Source organism: Opisthorchis viverrini (assembly GCF_000715545.1).
Source record: "Opisthorchis viverrini unplaced genomic scaffold opera_v5_50, whole genome shotgun sequence".
Classification (NCBI taxonomy): Eukaryota; Metazoa; Platyhelminthes; class Trematoda; order Opisthorchiida; family Opisthorchiidae; genus Opisthorchis; species Opisthorchis viverrini.
The window spans coordinates 1,607,044-1,627,219 of record NW_008751706.1 but is presented as its reverse complement, the minus strand read 5'-3'; the positions used below and the strand labels follow the sequence as shown (position 1 = coordinate 1,627,219).

The 20,176-nt window shown below is 42.3% G+C and overlaps 2 protein-coding genes across 2 annotated transcripts; both read right to left on the bottom strand.

Annotated features, from left to right (window-relative positions):
• Positions 1-2,550: 2,550 nt before the first annotated feature.
• On the bottom strand, positions 2,551-7,301 carry T265_03496 (hypothetical protein; the record flags this gene model as incomplete). Its single annotated transcript, XM_009167996.1, has 3 exons — positions 2,551-2,668; positions 6,439-6,601; positions 7,268-7,301. 3 exons carry the CDS (start codon positions 7,299-7,301, stop codon positions 2,551-2,553), a joined length of 315 nt encoding a protein of 104 aa, XP_009166260.1.
• Positions 7,302-7,332: 31 nt separating this feature from the next.
• T265_03495 (hypothetical protein) lies at positions 7,333-7,755 on the bottom strand (the record flags this gene model as incomplete). The annotated part of the gene is made up of 1 exon (XM_009167995.1): positions 7,333-7,755. The coding sequence occupies one exon, from the start codon at positions 7,687-7,689 to the stop codon at positions 7,333-7,335; it is 357 nt and encodes a 118-aa protein (XP_009166259.1).
• Between the last annotated feature and the right edge of the window lie 12,421 nt (positions 7,756-20,176).

Sequence of the window (20,176 nt, the reverse complement as noted above, 5' to 3'; positions counted from 1 at the left end):
GCATGTGTAACTTGCTGATGTTTCAAGAAGTATGCAACTTGTACATTTGGAATTCTACTTATCAATTAAAAAACAGTACAAGCAGCAGAGTGATGATGTATCTTCGAAAAACGTTTAAAGCTATAGGAGCCAGTCGCTGAAATCGACAAGGTGTCGGAGTAACCCTCAACCACGTCGGGGAGCGGAAAAGCATTTGAGATCAGACAACCAGTTTGTGTGACCTTTGGATTTGCACTAATTCATGGGTGCATTCATTTGCTTTTTGCCAAAACAAGTCGAATAGTGTGTTGAGCACAGGCAGCTGTCGTGTAGATGAGCCAATTGCATGCGAAATCAACTCACTGTTAGCTCACCGACATTTCACATCCAGTACATCATGAGGCAAAACTTCATGGCTCTGTTATAGACCAGAAGTTCACGACGGTTCTGCTTAAGCGGCGTGATCCGGAATGCAAAAAATGACGATAATTGGGAAATATCTTGACATTCTAATTAAAGATGTCTTGATGCGTAAAGCCATCGACGTTTTAATGAAAAAAATAGTGGGAATATACCGGAACAAGTGCATTACAACTCGACATTTATTCAGCGCAAATCTCTTGTGTTTGGAAAAAGCGTTGATGAATGTCGTAAAAGTGAAGAGAATGGAGCGAAGTCTGAAGAGAAAAGAGTGAAGTTGGCGCATTGATGGGAACGGTTGGCGACTAATAGCACGTGGCACATGTAGTGGTGGATATGCGGAAGCTAAGGGTTCTGAAAAGATTGTACCAAAAGATACTTCACATTGTTTGGTAGAAAAAAACATTCTGTGTTGGAACAACTGGCCGACCAAAAGACAATGAATTGCTGTGGAATTCGACTTAGCCACCATTGGAAGGGCATGGCATCTATTTAAAAAATCAGATCGCCAAAGGTGATATTTTCGAATACGCGCGGCTCCCGAAATTCCTGTGAAGCATGTGTAACTTGCTGATGTTTCAAGAAGTATGCAACTTGTACATTTGGAATTCTACTTATCAATTAAAAAACAGTACAAGCAGCAGAGTGATGATGTATCTTCGAAAAACGTTTAAAGCTATAGGAGCCAGTCGCTGAAATCGACAAGGTGTCGGAGTAACCCTCAACCACGTCGGGGAGCGGAAAAGCATTTGAGATCAGACAACCAGTTTGTGTGACCTTTGGATTTGCACTAATTCATGGGTGCATTCATTTGCTTTTTGCCAAAACAAGTCGAATAGTGTGTTGAGCACAGGCAGCTGTCGTGTAGATGAGCCAATTGCATGCGAAATCAACTCACTGTTAGCTCACCGACATTTCACATCCAGTACATCATGAGGCAAAACTTCATGGCTCTGTTATAGACCAGAAGTTCACGACGGTTCTGCTTAAGCGGCGTGATCCGGAATGCAAAAAATGACGATAATTGGGAAATATCTTGACATTCTAATTAAAGATGTCTTGATGCGTAAAGCCATCGACGTTTTAATGAAAAAAATAGTGGGAATATTACCGGAACAGTGCATTACAACTCGACATTTATTCAGCGCAAATCTCTTGTGTTTGGAAAAAGCGTTGATGAATGTCGTAAAAGTGAAGAGAATGGAGCGAAGTCTGAAGAGAAAAGAGTGAAGTTGGCGCATTGATGGGAACGGTTGGCGACTAATAGCACGTGGCATGCATATCATGCCGAAACGAGCTAGACTGTAAGAGGCTAGGGCATCTCTAGAAACTTGAATAATGCGCAGAGCGGGAGATCCAGTTAATCCAGTGTACAAATGTGGCATACATGGGTTTTGGCCACAGTCGAAATCGCGAAAATTGCCAGTCGTGCGAAGTTTCTGTTTAAATTCACGGCATTTTTACACATGGTCGACACACGTAAAGTGTTAATTTGCTCATCAAAGCCACTTTACATTATATTTCACCGTTAGCGAACAAGAGACGGCGTCCTACCATATTCTGACGATAGTTGTGCGTTCATGATCTGTTCGTGAAACAAGTCCAATGTGCTCCGCGCTGAATCATGGTTAGGTTGGCTGATGTAATCTCTTCGAGCATATGCCGAGTCGACGCGAATGGCAGAAAAAACTTACGTCTCCATTCTCTCTTTCTATATTCGTCTGCTTCAAGTTACTCAAAACAACACCCTGTTCTTCCATCCTGGTTCACCGATACTGGCTATCTAGCTTGCCTTGAATGGCAATTTAACAGCAGTATCTGAACAACAGCCCTGGTCAAATCGAAATAATGCTTCAAGCTGCGAAAACTTGTGTCCCAGGGAGAATTCGACTTCAAGGTAGGCACGAAAACAGTATACTCCTATTCATCTACTGGAATCTCTTTTGAACAATCTTTTACGTATTGCAAACATAGGGTCGATATCTGCGTGCATTCTCCACTATTCATTTCACGCTTCAATTTGCCCGCATCTGGTTCGCCCACTTGGCAGTCCACAGGTCGCTCTGACAGGCATTCAAGTTACGCTATTGTCCAAAGGTCCCTGGATGACCAATTAGCCATCAACCGTTGTCGCTGTGTTGTCTCACTGTGTTAGAACGGAACAATCTGGAAGTCTGCTCCTGGTTTTAAATTGTCCGCTTGTACTTCGGCATATGTCGTTCTGGAACACTCGAAGGCGGTTTCCCTATGCGCTGTGGTTGTGAATCTTCTGAATTTGAAAGAATACAAAAAAACAGTCACTCATTTCCGTGAATGGTTGAGATTGTCTTTCGAAACTCTGCGTGGTGGATCCTGCTGGATCATCTTGAACAGTGGGTGATACATTCTGAACAACAATGCATGTGACAACTTCCGGCTATTCTCTCGGTTGACCTCGGTTTATTGAAAAAAAACTGGGACCCATTTAATCACGCTTACCTGTTGCTCTTTAAACAATTTCGAGCCCCAATATGATCTATCCTCACCAGATGTGTAATAAACTAGTATTTGATGGCCTTTCCCACGAATTCGTTTTTTTGATGATTCGATGATACAAACAGTTTTTTTAAATAGTCGCAAACTGAGCAGGGAAATTCCAGATTTTGGGGTTTTGTGGGATAGGTGTTTTGTTCATAGTCACACCACTCTCGATCGAACGGTCGTTCTCCTATTCTGGCGTAATTATCCCGGCGAGTCCACACCATAAAAAAAACTGGGACCCATTTAATCACGCTTACCTGTTGCTCTTTAAACAATTTCGAGCCCCAATATGATCTATCCTCACCAGATGTGTAATAAACTAGTATTTGATGGCCTTTCCCACGAATTCGTTTTTTGATGATTCGATGATACAAACAGTTTTTTTTTAAATAGTCGCAAACTGAGCAGGGAAATTCCAGATTTTGGGGTTTTGTGGGATAGGTGTTTTGTTCATAGTCACACCACTCTCGATCGAACGGTCGTTCTCCTATTCTGGCGTAATTATCCCGGCGAGTCCACACCAAAGAATGCACTAGACCCGGTTACAGACGTGAAAATTCAGACGCATTTAACTTGCGTTGGTGAAGTAGCGGTTACACGCTCGCCTCGCATGTCAGATGTCCGGGGTTCAAATCCTGGCACGGCTATTGGATATGCACTGCTGATGGGCACCTATAAGAGCAAAACGCGAGTCCAGTGCTTCCCTTTGGTGTGGACTCACCGGAATAATTACGCCAGTACAGGAGGACGATCGCTCAAACGGAAGTGGTGTGAGCATGAATACAAAATAAACTGTCTAGACCCTAGGTTGTATGAGCTGCTCGGCTAAGCTGTGAACTATACAGCTGACACGTCCAGTTAACTTTGGTTGCACTAACTTCCCTAACTCTAAAGAGCAAGTTATGAAGTTCATTAGGAACCTACGCTGTTGAAAGTGCATGAAGTCAACCTCGAAAGAGGCTCAGTTTGTTGGCCCGATTGAACCAAACAGCCAGAAGTGTTAAGCCATAAAAACAGTTCTCATTTTTCAAGACTCGTGAAATTTTGCTGTTGAGACTACCTTGGGAAGCTACTTCTGAGGACCCCCCCTCCCATTTTATATCACGGAAGGACCCTGCACTTGAAAGACTAGCCTGAGTTGAGGCCATCATATCATAGGGGACACGTTCTGTGATGCAACGCGTTACAGCCGGAGCAAGAGATTGTGAAGGTACTCGTACATCCCATCGTATCATCAAAGTGTTCAATATCCGAACGCACGTGACTTAGGTGGATCAACCTAATGCGACACCAGCTTATTCACTGGTCAACATAGAGCCTTCTGAATACTCGCTATGTTTGTTTCATTATCGAAGCGGTGCCTATTCGTGTCGCAGGGACTTCAATGGCGTTAACCGTGGGGTCAATGGAAATATCATGCTGCCCTTTGCTGCTTTGGCAATGAATTAACAGTCACTTGCGGGTATGGCTTTAATTGAGGGCAGAGTGGTAATAGTTAGAACTTCAAAGAAAGTGATGAATGATGTCGACTGTTTCAAAACGAGTTTACCAACAGACTATTCTGCTGCATGTAGTCAGCACTTCATCGAAATACGTTTGTTGCAATTTTGGAACTCGAGTACACTAATCGATTTTACGTTATGCTTTTGAAACTTTGCAAAACTTTAGAAGCCGCACAAATTGTTTTTGGAAATTCTAGGACGCACAGCATTTTATGCTGGAAAGCCTTCAAATCCACATGTTCAAAGATATGGAAACGAAGGATTTATCGATTTGGATTGTTCATTTGGCTTCATGTAGACTTCGATCAAGAAAGAAATGGATACATGAAATGGATGAACCAATCAAATACATCTCGTCGATTAGCAGATGTACTGAGTCCGAAACCAGGCACATACGCCTTCAGTTGCAATCTACACCGCACAACTACCAATCCATCGCTACGCTCCACGACGCTACCTCGATTGGTGATGAAACGTTTGCAATCAAACTTCCGAGCTCAGAGAATAAACCGGCGACCATCGTCACTAAAACTTGCAAAGTTTATGGCCTATTAATTGCTTCTTTTTGGTGCAAATTCGGCGCAGCAGTGAGGATATCTCACGAGTCGGAAGGGAGATTTCCAGTTCGAGGAACTGATGATATCATGAGGGTATCTCTGACTCGGCTGTTTTATGTGCCTTAGGTGTGGTTTGTGAAGACAGTAAAAATGTTCCTTTTTGTAGCCCACTGTAACCCTTGTGGTCCCTGCAGACAGCATTAACTAAATACCAAGAGAGATATTACAAAAAACGGGTAAAATGTCATGCAGCGGAAACACCAGACAGCGTATCGCTTTTCTCACGGTACGACTTTCAAATAAGCTATTTTTGTGACATTCAGATATCGACCACCAGCGTCGGACCCATGAGGTTGGAGACTAAAATGAGTCTTCTCTCCTCATGTTGCGTTGCTGCAACATGCAACGTTGACATTTCGAGTCCCACGATTAGGTAAACATTGGCGGTTTATCGATGATACTTACCAGACACCCACGATCGAACTAGGTTTACGTCCAACAGGATCTTGGCAACTTCAATCAGACTGAGTTTATTTTTGTTTTCACATTCACGAATAGCTACCAGGTCACATCCGGATTTTGATTTGACAGGTTCCGTCTTGTACGGCTAAATTATCCTTCGATCTTCAACTTGTCCGGCCAGTTTGATGTGCACATGTCTATCAGTTAGCCTTGCTCATTCTGCATACTAGTCCGTTCCTGGTAAGGAGGAAATAGGAAACTTTGTTTGCCCCTTCACTTCGAAATTCCTTGCAACAGAGCTTCTTTCCGAGTCAGCTCTGCTCGTTTCTAACATGCCTTATTATTGGGGGGAATGAATAGAAGGATAACATATGCCATTGGAATTAACGAAAGACTGCTACTCGCAAAGATTTCCAAGTAAATAAATAAATGATCGTAAATGTTCGGAAAAAACGCTCATTCTTCTGGAAGGGTTATGGTACCGTGAAAGACATAAGACTGCCTTTCGGAACTCATACACAAAAACCCAGAACTTGTATCCATTGGAAACCTATTGAGCTGAATACATATCGATGTACTCTGTGCCATGCAGAACAATTACCGAACAATAGCTCATTCGTCAGAATCTCGATGGAATCAATCATTTACCTCCAGGTCACGTGCATGCAACTTCTAACGCCTGTCGGCAAGTTAAAAGCAGTGTATTTGTTGTCTACTTTCGTATTGTGTGTGTAAGAAATCAGAGACCCCTTTTGGAGTTGATGTATGAGTAAAGTAGCCCAGTATAATACTAGTCATTACCCTGGCCACCATCATGTATTCAGCATCTCTGGGAAAGCAAATATACATTTTTCCAACTTGTTTGCTCTATCTACCCTTCTAGAGCACCCTGTCAAGGAAGCTCTTACTTCAGTTCGTGCGGTGGTACCTAAGATTCGCACTCCATTTGAGGTTCTAGTGTACAGAATGGAAGGTTTATAGCGGCAGTGTATCTTCACATGAGCAGTGACTCATCTGCTTCCAACCCAGTGGGTGTTCCGACTGCTTGTTCATTCTCAACATGCTTTAGCAAAATGTGGAACGTGGGACCGATCCGCAGAAGTTCACCAGCCAGTCTAAAGCCATATAATTCCACCAGTCGAGCCAAGTTTTCAGCAAAATCTAAAAGAGAACATTACAGGCATAGAAAAGTAACTTGCAGCTAATAAGGGGAAACTTGAACCTTTCAGCTGCGGAATTTGCCTGTGTTTTATGCGCTTTTTGGTGAGTAAAATCTGGTTTCTTTGAAACATCTGCCCCCGCACACACATTTCACTCAACTTGAACATCATGAGCCGTGAAGGATGTTGCAACCGAACGATTTTTTACTCCTAGTTGTTCTCCTGCTTAGGTTTTCACACCCCAGTCCGAGTACAACTAGCAAGATGGTGAAACACCATTGTCAACACCTGTGGTGTTTATGATTGGAAGTACATTGACAGCTCTTGCAAGTACCACACTATCTACAGGTGGCGTTGGTGTGCTGTGCTGGGTCATACTAGCAGGGGCTTCAGTGAAGCCAACGTGTTTTCAAACCCATGGGACTGAAGCACTTCCCATGCAAGTACTGTGTGACTGAAGTCAGTTTCTCAAATTCTCCATCAGCATTATTGAATTGTTTGAAATCAGAAATTACAATATAAAGGTATAAAAAGTAGGGTGTAGGAACTGGTTATCACACGAGTGAAGGTATGCAATATACAACACTTTAACTTGACTTCAGCGGCGGTTCATGGGGAAATTGAAATATAATGGAAAAATGAGGTTTAAAAAATTGAGATTGCTCACTTGATCGCTCGATAGCGACGGAAAATATAAACATGATGCAGATAAGGAGCGCAAAAAAAGAAAATCTAGGGTTGAGAGGCTAGATCTGGCAAGAACTCCCAGTCGGAAACCAGTCGGATCAAAGGAGCTACAGAAATAGAATTCAAAAAATAGTCCGAAAAGTTCTCATCAAAAAGAGATTCTGCGGCGTCTACGGCTTTGTCGTACATCCAACCTATGTAGGGTGAGGTGCTGGTTTTAGTTCGATGGAGTTCTTTTACTGGCTCATCTTTAGGTGGACCAAGCAGGCTGCGAGAGATTGCCGCACCAAACGCGTAGCCTCCACCGGCGGCCAACCGTAACGAACGATTCCAGCGGAACCAACCATGGACCCAACACCGAAGGTAGGAGGCTGGTGACACGGTCGGGAACAATTCAGTCATTATTCGGAAAGGTGGTGAAAAAGTTGATATCAGTGCGTGATCTGTATCCTTTATCTGGTGAATTGAAGGGGAAGGCAATAAAAAGATAAGCAGACAAGGTGAGCAAACCAAGGTTACCAGGTAGGTATGGTGGCGATTCAGAAGGTGGTGCCTGGTTATATGTGTTAGTTTAACATGCGACCATTCCTAAATCAGAATCGGTACCATCACAAATTGTAAAAAACTTTGCTGACATTTTTATGGTTGTTTGATTTGTTTACACTTCTTGTGCACGTAAATGCGGCGCCTTTCGTCCTTGCTCAATTACCATACGTCATTGTCTAAATCAGAATATTACCTGATACATATGACGTATTCTAGTAACACCCAGGACTGGATCAAACCAACTTTTCCTGGAGATATTCGTTTCAATATTCATCTGGAATTTAATTTTCCCCCGGGGGTTTGCGAATTTACCCGACAAAATCAGTGTGCCTTTGGTTAGTGCTTAATGCCTTCGTGATGTCCCGAAACATATTTTATATTTTCAACACGCTTTGGAAACGTCACAAGAGAATATATAGATTGTTGAACGCTCACAACGTTTTATGTGAAGAAGAATGCGTCAAATCGCCTTTAACTTTTGAAAAAAACTAAGCGCAATATTCCGTAAAATGTGTCTACGTGAATATTATTGCAATAAATTTCACATGGCTAAGTTGAAGACCATCAAAAGCTGGTTGACAAAGATGAGACGGTACCATTGAGATCTGTGTGAATATTCTGGGTATTGCTTTCGTCCAGCTTTACACACTCACAAGTGAATAAAAATTCTCGTGCCGCACTAAGGGCATGTTTGACACAACTCTTGTGGCCGCTTCTATTTGAGAACAGTGAGAATACATGCCAAACGACATATCCACATTTACTTTGATCAGTCTTGGAAACCAGACATCCTGCGGATATCAGACAGGCTTGTAGCAAGGAACAACCGTGGAAAGCGGCACATTGTTTAACAGATGGATGAGGGTGGGTGAGTTTAATTCATTCAGCGACAAAAGAATCCGACAGAATTGTGCATCGAAGGCCAAATGTGTCGTTTAATCGGAACCTTAGCACCCTACGTTTAGACATTGCAAAATTCATCGAAAATGCATTTCAGGAATCTCAGGAGTAGATTTTTGTTACCGCCAGTTTTGCTACTACTGAAAACGGAGTGCTTGTGGTCAACTTCAGCCTGTGGGTTTTGCCTTCTTTTGTTTGTTGCGCGTCCTTTCTACACTCGATAAACTGTTAAGTAATCTGTAAGGCAAAGAGGCTAGACTGGCCAAGAAGCGGACTGATTCTGGTGCAAATGCAAACTAGTCCTTCGGTTAATATTTGTCGTATGATCAGTTTTGTAAAACGGGCACATAAACACTTTTTTGAGGACTCTATGATTCAGGTCAATCGTCCCAGGAAGCCCACCATGTAGAATAACATACAATTTGTTATGAACGTACGCTAAAGCTGATTGTTTCAATATTTTGATACAGTGCACTAGTTTCCAGCTAAACCACTTTTACAGACTGGGCGTGCAAGGCCCATAAACTGAAGATACATTCGTCCTTGTATCGCTTTGCCGTGCACTGATCACTGTGGTTTTTCAATAGATGGTCTAACTATACGCAGGCCTAGTTAGGCAGAACACAAAGGGGATTCTCGTTCGTCAGACGATTGTTCAAATAGAAAGCCCACAACGCAACAAACATCACCAACGGACCAATAGATTCACGAAAATATTTACACCCAAAGCAGCCAATCATGCTAGAAGAAAACAGATAGTTTTCACATGCCATATAAACGGATGCAGGCAAGGAAGAAGTACCCGCCCAACTGCGCACTGATGATGTTACCTCGTGTGGTGACAAAACGCTTGCGAGCCGAGCTCGACGAACAGATCAACAGTCACCTGATCAAAAACCAACAAAAGTTCATTAGTTGAAATGTGGAAAACGAAGGACCACAGAAAGTCTGTTGTGGTTGCCGATAAGATGCCCTTGAAGGCCAGTAAGTCGAAAGTTGTCTGTTAAAAAACGTTGTCATCTATGCAAACGAAAGCTAGTCTTCAGAACTTCCGGTCAGTCATAACACAGTGATCATTTTCAAGAGGTAAAAATTTGGTTGTCACTTCAAACTGCTTCTATATCGGAACAGGTAAGTTTGCCTTTGCATCTGGTCTTCCCATAATAGATGCATGATAATTTCATCGAATGCTAGATTGGAAATTCACCCAGCTGCTATGATGCCGCGAAGGTCACGAACGTATACTTTTATTGCTTTTCACTACTTTGTAGGTAGAGGAATTGAGTGAACTGAAAAACAGAGTGACTGAGTTCCGAGGATGAATAGTACAAAGAATGGAGGGCTGCGTCTGAAAAGTGAGAGTCTGCACTATGAAAATCGGATTTAACTTTGTTAGAAGCCAGATGAGTGGAGAAATTAGACCACCGACTTGCGCGAAGCACACAATGTTACCCTTCTTGGCTGGGAAAGCAGCGTACTGTACCATGCTATATGGGTTGTTGGATTGTTTCTTTCTTACTTCGCTGTAAAACCTTATGCTATTCTACACTTTAAAACTGCATATATATGACTGTGGCATAATCTACACCCCTGAGCGTTGGTGTAAAAATATTCTATGCGTTTTTACAGAATATACATCGCGCTGTACTACACAGTATTGACCCTTCATCCATTCACAATCTATACGATGTAACGGCATTCTTCGGGGTAATATCTAGAGGAACATATAGATAACTCAGATGCAAATTCATTATCGCTTTTTACCATAGACGTGTTTGCCATCAAAAACGGAATAACGCAGGTTGCAGTTGAATATCGTTAACATATTTACACCTGGTGCAATTCCACCAAATTATCGTAAACCAGTGAAATGTGCGTTTATGGAATCCTATTTAGACAAAGTCTCACTGGTAACCGGAATATCTATTGTGAGATAAAATTCGAGACAGTAATCAACAGGCATTTTAATTTTAACAGTACCCTCCCAACAATCACTTCTAGACACAAAGCCGATGGTAGACATTGCATTCTAACCCTTTCAGGCATGCAACTACTCTGTTGCATCACAGAATCAATCCTACGAACATCCGACATAAAACATGAATCTATATGCACTGTAAAAAGAAAGAATGTGGATACATATTTCATATATATGAGTGTTATTGCAGGTGTTTAAAGCATAGTGATGAGTTTTCTCTGCACACAGTCAGACGGTTCTACTTAAACTGCATTATTCTGATGCTGATAAAGAAAAAAACGTAAACAATAAATAAATAATAAACAAATAGATAAATAAATATAAATACCCATATATACGACTTGACGAAATGCAGTCCCTTTTTGTGGTTCGGCTGAGGTCCCACGATCACCCCTAGGTTGGTTCGCAACATCTTTCTTCAGGATTGAAACATATCAGAAAGGCCTAAATAAAAACGCCTGGCGACGAGCAGCGCGTCCGTTACTACCAGGATTTCTGGTTCCAGACGATCTGAGGGGAAGTCGTGCTACTCGCCGTGACGAGGCGATCATTACCTGATAATTAGGGGTACAGCCATTTGGCCTACCCCGAGGACGGGTTAGAGATGTTTCGTGTCAAAACCCGCTTCTAGTGTTGGCAATTTATCTGAGTTGTTCACAATCCCTTCCAAACCGAGAAGATCGATGACGCTCCAGACACACTCGCTATGTGCAGCCGCAATGAGCACCGTTTGATCATGTTTTGCACTGAGTTATCCTACGAGGCGAGTCGAGCTGAGCCAGTGGCACCAATAAAGCTTTCCAAAGAATGGACCATTGGATGTCGAATAATAAGACTGGAAGCAGAAAACTTTGGATGTGTGCCGCGCCTCCGGGCAAAACAGCAAAAACACGGTCGCTGTAACTCAGCTCCTGGATTGATCCATCAAACATGATAGAAGGAAGCGAGATGCTAGATGAAAATATTAAGTTGGGTTTCAAATAGCGAACTCTGCAGATAAAACAATGTTTAACTGATTGGATTGCATTATGTTGGACATATTAACAATCCGCACTTTCGATGTCGCTCTGTATGCTCCCATGATGACTACCCCAGGACTTGAGATGTTTTGTCTTGGGTCAAGTGTCTGTTCATCAGTGTTCTCAACACCATGATCAGCTGCGCCAAACGAACCTGAGAGGTGACACTTGGGTCCTGTACAGTTGGAGACTCGCCAGGAACCCAGCCGTTAATGAGTGCATTTAGCTAATTTCGTGCAATTTTGTTTCGAAAAGAACATAAGGCTGACGTAAACTCGGGGACTGCTCCTACCTACTGAGCCTCAAAAAGGTCGAAACCGGTCACTGGCCGTCGAGGATTTTTCAGCAACCTTATGAGTAGTGTGTTACAAATATATGTATTGCGATATCTTGAATATCGTAGCGATGGTAAAATGAAGCTGCCTGGTGCAGCACATTCAGTTGCCTAGAAACATCAAAACCGAGAGAGTTAGCTTGGTTCCAGGCGAGCCCTCGCTAAACCAAGTTAGTTTGCAAATGAGTGTATTCCGCAAAGTTTGTGCAATTTCGTTTTAAGTAGATCATGATATTGACGGAAACTCAGGAAAGGCGCCTACCTGATGAGCCCCAAGAAGGGTGAAATCGTTCGTGGTCTATCGGACTACCTTACAGGTACTGCATTGCTTGAACAGCCGACGTCTAGTTGCGGCAACTGTGATAATGAAAATTTCCATCCATAATACTTTGCGACGTACGTGCAATACACCAGCCATATTTATTCGGTCGGAGTGCTTTGCCCCAGGGAAGATTCGCAATCTAAAGACAAATTAATCTTCGAAGCAGACTACAACTGACTGGCAAGTTAGACTAAGCGTACGTATACCAATGGGGTCAAAAACCCTTTTCGGAGCATGAAATAAGTGGTTGCACCGAGAACACACCGAGACTCTAGGAACGGCTGTGTTCTCCCAAACTCGGAAGATATATGAGCTAACTCATACATATCGATTGGCAGAGGGTTCCGTCTAGACTCAAAACTACAGAGTTAGCCACAAAATCATTTATAAAACGAATAGCTCGTCAGAGAACACGGAACACCACAAAAATTTCCAAACCAGACAGACCGATTTCGACAAACGGAGTTTCTCATTTAGTGCAAGTTTTATGAACTTGAAATGCTCCCAAAGAGTTCAAAGGCGTCAGATTAATTTCACTGCTTGAAGCACGGAGTCGCCGACTCAAAACGAACTTCAGGCACAATAATAACACTATTTTGAATGAAATTAACCCAGGAGAATAATGCACAGGGTGCAAAACTAACCTTATATTTTTAGTTAGTCAGCCGCAGGTGAATATTCCTGAAACCAGCGATCACATGTTCAGTTCCGGATCAACAAGAAAATTACGATGTCAGCGAACATGACGTCAGCTGAAGAAAAGGGAAACGTCTTTTTTTGCTGCTGCACTTGCCCGTCAAACTGAATGAAGGCTGTCACAATAGTATGCTGTTTTCTTAACGGAAATGTTAGTACAACAGCAAGCAATTTACTTGCCTTATTTGGATCTTTTCCTATTTGTAATGGTCGACTATTTCCAATCCTCGGCGTGCCACACTTTCCAAATGAGTTGAGCAGAACAGAATGTGAACAATAGACTGATCTCATGAAGGAATGTAAATAGCGGAATCAGCAACCCACATTGATATTTATCCTGCAGACTCTCGGCAATCAATGCCGGTTATGCGCAAAGTACTCAGGGTGTTTTAATACTTTGCCTTCCATGATACACACAGAAAGAAAGAGCTTTTCTCGAGCGATTTTCAAAGAATGATCTACCGTGGATTTTGTACCACACTGAAGAACGTGAGCTCAAACTAAAACGTGGTTTCTACACAAATTTTAGGCCACAAACTCACTGTGTTTGGGACATCCATTCATACGGATTCTGTAAAGTACAACAGAAAGTTGACTTTTGTCAAGTTTATTGTCAAATGTACCAGGTAAAAAAGAACGCGCCCATCATGCACGCAACTGTGGGGCGGCGAACGGTTGGATGCTAACGATGTGGTAAGCTAACCAATTCATGTAAACACCTGAATAGATTGGAAAGATATGTTGCGAACGACTGAAAATGAAATTGTTGTTCAGTCTATTTTGTTACTGAATATTTTACCAGGACAAATGAACTAGTTGTGGGGAGCATTTCCGAACTGAAAAACCATCTGCGGTTAAAAGACGGACATTCTGATTTTTTTGATCCCAATTATGATGCTTATCTTTGACAAAAGAGAAACTCATGTCCTGAACCTTTGGACTTCCGCATGGCTCACGAGTGAGGCGGGTGTGAAAATGCTCAAAACTGAAAGTCGTAAGCAGGAAAAGGAATACTTGGTTCAAAGTTTAATCAGGTTGTAACTCGTGCGGGGTATAGTGGGTCTTTTTCCACAAAATACTGCAGTTTTTTCCGGCAAACGCAAACCAATGCCATGCAAAACTATTCAAAAATTAGAATGTGTTGATGAAAGATACAAGAAATGTAAATCAAAAGAATGTGTTTGGTGAGTCACTGATTTCCAGGAACTTTCGGGCCGACCAGCGTCCCCTGCAACCATTGGCTTAAGCGGTAACTCACACAATCAACGTCTTGGTTTCTCTGCGCATTTGCTCATAGACATGAACAAGATAGTGTACTAAGTAGCGGTGAAACATTCTGTAGGCTGAAATGCCATGATACAAGCGACATCAACTTGCCCCGTTTGTCCCAACGAAGAGCAAAAATGTCAACCTAGTTTGAAATCGCAAGTAGCCCGAGGAATCAATGCGCTCCACACGAACACAACATAAGTAAAGGGTCAGCTGGAACGCATTTTTTAAGGCACAGAAGTACCATCGTCGAGGTGAAAGTCCCGCCCGAATCGGTCGATGCGTTTTCTGGAGACGTAGTCTGTACGTTGAAAAAGGCGAGTAAACAAAAATACGTGGGACTAATCATGTTATTCACTGAGCCGATCGTTTAAAAAAAGTAACTCCGAGTTTTATACATCCGATGTATAATTTTCCTTTTTTTCTGAGGGGTTACAAAAGTACTTTTGAATCAACATTAATCATGGGTGTGCTTCTTTCAACCTGATTAAATGACCTCTAATTTCCAATGCCTGTATAACGGTGGATACTACTGACGAAACGTGCAAGTAGTATGTAGTCTTCCGCTTTGCCTCTATTGGATTGTGGAATTTATTACGGAATTTGTAAAAACTGATTTGTAGCATTTGCGTACATTTGATTGATAGTCAATGAACATGCAAGAAAGTTAGGGAAGACGCGTTAAGTTACAAGGCTGTTATTCAGTTTTTCCAACCAAGAGGCTTTCGAGAGTTTTGCTTCCCTTTCTATTGGTTTGTGTCCGTTCAGTTGGCATTTCCTAATAAGTAACTCCACAGCGAAGGCCTTCTTTCATTAGTAGAAATAGGCTGACAGCCTGGTCACAGAGGCCGGTTTGCAGCGAAAATTCTGCAGTGAAGAAAATACTGGGCTTATCCAGAGGTTTGATCAAATAATTATTTGTTTCTGTGATAGAAATTATTTCACTATACCATAGAAGACCCGTGAAACATAGAATCACACGAAGGCTTCACAAAATTCATTTGGCTTCGTTAGCAAAACTGGATTTCCTATCCCATTGATAAGTTGGCAAGGAGAGCGCCTTATTTCACTTCGTTCGTCATCAACCGTACATAAAACTTCCGGGTTTCCTTTGTAGACTGTCGTGTGTTGCCCCCCAATGGGTATCATTAAAAGACGATTTCCAGGTACAAAAATGACCAGCGGTATCATTTGAAAGTTGAGAACTTTGTGCAATAGAAAAGCTGTTTTTTTGGTGAAATGTCGGCCGTGTACAACTGTAAATATTTATGTTGCGAATATAAAAATCTTGCATTGTTTTTCTTATCAGCTTTGTTTGACTGTGAAATAATTTTTGCGGCATTCTGCTCACTCAAATAGAGGTGTGCGTCCCGAAACCGGAACGTTATGAAAATGCCATTCTGGAGAAGACAAATGTTGCCGCTTGTGCGCAGAGTAATCACTGGATTGCATTAGCCGATTGGGGAAATACTGTCATGTGTAAAACTCGTTTCGGTTAGTTAGACCAGTCCGGTTGGGATTTGAAGAGTTGCAGAGACGCGTCTGTCCAAAAACAAATAGAATTGCATTTGCTTGATCTGTTCATTGTCGAAAAACGAAGTTTGCGCACAGCATCCTTACTTTTGGCCTTTTCCCGGATTATCGCTTTTGCAAAATGCGGTAGCAATACAAAGTCGATTATCATGGAACCTCACGTGATCGTCAGGGTAGTAACTGGTTAGACGACAAACCCATAGTCGCTGAAATCAATGGAAATTACAGTGCAATACGTTTTTTTCTGAAGATGATGAAAAACAAATTGTGAACCAGGTCCTGAGAATTACTGGTAGGTTCCCGCAAACACACCCTGCTTTTCTGGACGTGAACACTTCGTGATATGCCTTGAAGGGAAAAAAACATCAGGTGTAACAAATATGATAAGAGATAAGGTAATCTGTTTTGAGAAACTGAGCGGTTTGAGCTCAACCGCGCAGTTGAACCAGCAATTTTCACTGCTTTTGTAGAACGTATCGTCCGTAAATAAAGACACTCAACATGTCACGCATAGTTGTAACAACCAAACCAGTGTCAACCATTTTTCACCACTCGTCTTTGAAAATTAGATTTCTTTGTTGTCACTTTTTCCAGGGATTTGGAACTAAACACCTGTCTTTTCCACACCTCCGCTGTTTGTTCTCCTTCATCCAGACTGAATGATTAAAGTTCGTGTTAGTAAACTAGTGCTAAATGTGTGTCAGCGCTCGGACTAACGTTAAGATTGATTATAATTTCCAGACCTCCCAACGTTACAAAAAAGGCAGACGAATTTGCTATTACGTTTTGAATCTGACATTTGAACAAACCAACGGGAGTATATTCCAGAAAAAGGTGTTTATCCAGAAGGTCTAGTATAGAGAGAAAAACATTAAGTTGTGGAACACAGCTAGGCAGCATACCTGGTTTTCCCTTCTGTGGGGAGTTTATTGGGGGAAGTTTAACCACCGCGCTGTTGTTCTGCTTTACACTGCAGATCTTAGTTGCATGCACACGGTCTGCTGTGGGATCTCTGGTTCATTCGTACCAATCGTTGGATCTGCTACCTACTCCAACGATCAAGTGGTCTTCCAAACACGGGAGTGAGCATTACCAGTCCAAGGGTGTCAAAGGAATGTTGGTATTTTCATAAAGAAAACTACTCACAAGGTTGCTGAAAACGCTTCGACAGCCCACGACCGGTTTCGCCCTTCACCTTCGGGCTCATCCGGTAGGCGCAGCCCCAAGTTTCCGTCAACCTTATGATCTACTTGAACCCAAATTGCACTGTTTTCGAGAAATACACTCATTTTCAAATCAATTTGGTCTACACGGGAGACTCTTTTGAATCTCTCCTTTATGATGTCCTCAAGCTGAATGTGCTGCACACAGACCGCCTCATGATTTAGTTGGCTGGAGGACATTATAAACGAGAGTTTCAAAAGAGTCTCCCGTAAAAACCAAAGTGAATTGAAAATGAGTGTACGTCTCGAGAATGCCGGAGAGTTTTGCATATGCTGCAATAAAACCTTCCGTCCTCGCCCTCGAATCAGCTGGGCAGCTGCAGAGGGGACTAAAATTCGGCAGTCCAGTCCAATAAGCCGCTCAGAGAAGCAGGACAGGATAGCAATGTCATCAGCTTGATCATCATGTTGACCAAAGAATTACACTAAAACACCGGTTCTGGTGATAAATCAATCGCTTTATTGCAACAAAAGGAACTGGCTGATAAAGCAAATATTTTGTTTGAGAAATCAACTAAAAACAATTACGTGTGTAGTACACTAGCTTTGGAGTGCAATACCGATCTAAGTGTAAACTCTAAGACTGAGTGGGTAGTTGATAAACTATGAAATTCAAGCGATACCATTGTGTGATAGTAAGTTAAAACATTTATTTTGTGTGGTACCAAACAATTTCTTAGGGGGAGCAGATTGTGCTGCAATAATCTAGCTAAGCCAGTGAAACGTTTACTCACGTTCACAACTACCATGCTGTTAAGTGCCAGGTGCAAAACGTTCTATGATTACTTTCTGTTGATTTAGTATCCCAACGCTTTATGCCTACTGGGATATTGGTTGCGCCATTTGCTTGATATCATAACTGTTTGGACGTCAAAGAATCTAATGCCTCCCAAAAGCTGACTTGAATACGTCCTACCACGAGTGCCCAGAGGCGCGTGCGAGAAAGCGTATCAGCAGTTTCAGCAAAAGATCATGGAAACGACTCTACTTATTCAATCGCTATTACCTTTTTTGCAATGACTTCTAAGTGATAGCCGCGCAGATCTAAAACTGCAAGCGCATCTCCCCTGCTGTCCTCGCGAACGCTTGCAGCAGACGCTCAGGTGGAGATTGTCGGATGTGTTTTAGATTCTCAAACCTTTTTCATTAGCTCCTACGCAAGCAAACTGCATAAACCTAACGATTCAAACTAGATTAGAGAAAACAACAATCCAACGGTCTACTTCAGACGTGAGCAGCTAATGCTATTTTCAATTTGGAACCCTAGACATCAATATTTCCGTACAATCACCCTGAATTATTACACCAAGAGTTTTCAAGACTTCTGGAGCGAGATTCAGACACATTTGTAGACAATGACCAGCAAAGGAAAAAAACAGTAAAGTTTTACCTGGATGGTTCTTGTGAAATGGTCCTCAAATTTTAGGTTTTCCGAAGAATATTGAAAAACCGTTTGATGTTTTATTTTTGCAAAATTTGTCGACTATCTCTATTTGAACAAGTAACTTACTTCAATCCCTTGGGATTGAGCAATCAAGCTAGAATTGGAGGGGATCCTGCAGAGTTCTGGATGGTGTATTCCGGGATTAGCACTGGTTAACATGCATGCCTTCCGGAGACTGTCTTAAATAACCGGATCAAGTACACTGGTTATTCAGGTCAAGTCGGCTGTAACGTCGTCGAAAACGGTCCGTGGTTCCAGATCATGGCTAGGCCGACGTTGTACATTAGATGACTTGCGGCAAGCAGTCTGTAGACCGCCCCGAGTAATTACCCAGGGAAAGAAACTTGTCTCAAAATCGGCTGGTATCGCCCTGAATGAGCCCACCGATACGCACTGCGTATTCTATATGAAATAATTCCCAAAACTCGACACATTCAAATTTGGTGCCTTAGCCCGTGACGGAATGCCAAAGGATGCAGACAGTGAGCCATCAATAGTGATACGCGACGGTGCTTTGTGTTTCCAAGGACAAGGCAGGAATGCGTGGGGGGTTGCCATTTTAACTGAGTGTGTCTTAATGTTCTTTTTGAAAATCTATTCAGTAATTAATGAAACTGAACCTTACGTAATTTATGGCCTGCTCAGAGAGGGGAAAATATCAACGATAGGATTTATTATCAGTTGGTCCCAAGAGACTCGGTGCCACAATGATCAGTCAAATGGTCTACAACTAAATTGACTGGACAAAATACATTCTACGTTGTTTTTGCTTTCTATTGACCAACATACTATGAAAAAAGGATTGACACAAACAAACAATTAGTCCTGATATGAAGATCTACGGCATCTTGTAGTTTCGGCTTACAATTCCTCAGTGATTTCAAGAGTTGTTACAACACATGGCTTGTTTTAGCTTAAAACTTTTCACTCTAAACCATTTTCAACTATCTGATCACGGTGTCAATGAACAGAGCTCATCCTACATTTGAGGATCAATTGAAGAAGCGCCCGGTTTGATAGTTGGAGCCACTACATTTCATTCAAGGATTTGAAACAGTAGTCCTGGGTAAACTGCACTATATGGTGCAAAAGTTAATGTTCCAGCCGAAGCAGGGTACTATGGGCCATGCACAAATTCCGTTACGCAAATGAAGAAGCGTTTTTTTTTAAAAAAGACTACTCACAATGTTGCTGAAGACGCTTCGACAGCCCACGACCGGTTTCGCCCTTCACCTTCGGGCTCATCAGGTAGGTGAAGTCCCCGAGTTTCCGTCAACCTTGCACTGTTTTCGAGAAATAAACTTGCAAATCAATTTGATTTTCACGAGAGACTCAACTGATTGATTTGCAAATGAGCGTATTTCTCGGAAACAGCGCAACTTGGGCTCAAGTAGAGCATAAGGTTGACGGAAACTCTGGGACTCCGCCTACCTGATGAGCCCAAAGTGGAAGGGCGAGACCGATCGTGGGCCGACGAGGAGTTTTCAGCAACGTTGTGAGTAGTTTACTTTATGAAAATATACTGCGATATCTCGAATGTCGTGCCAACTGAATCATGAGGCGGCCTGTGTGCAGCACATTCAGTTTGAGGACATCATAAACGAGAGATTCAATTCAGTCTCCCA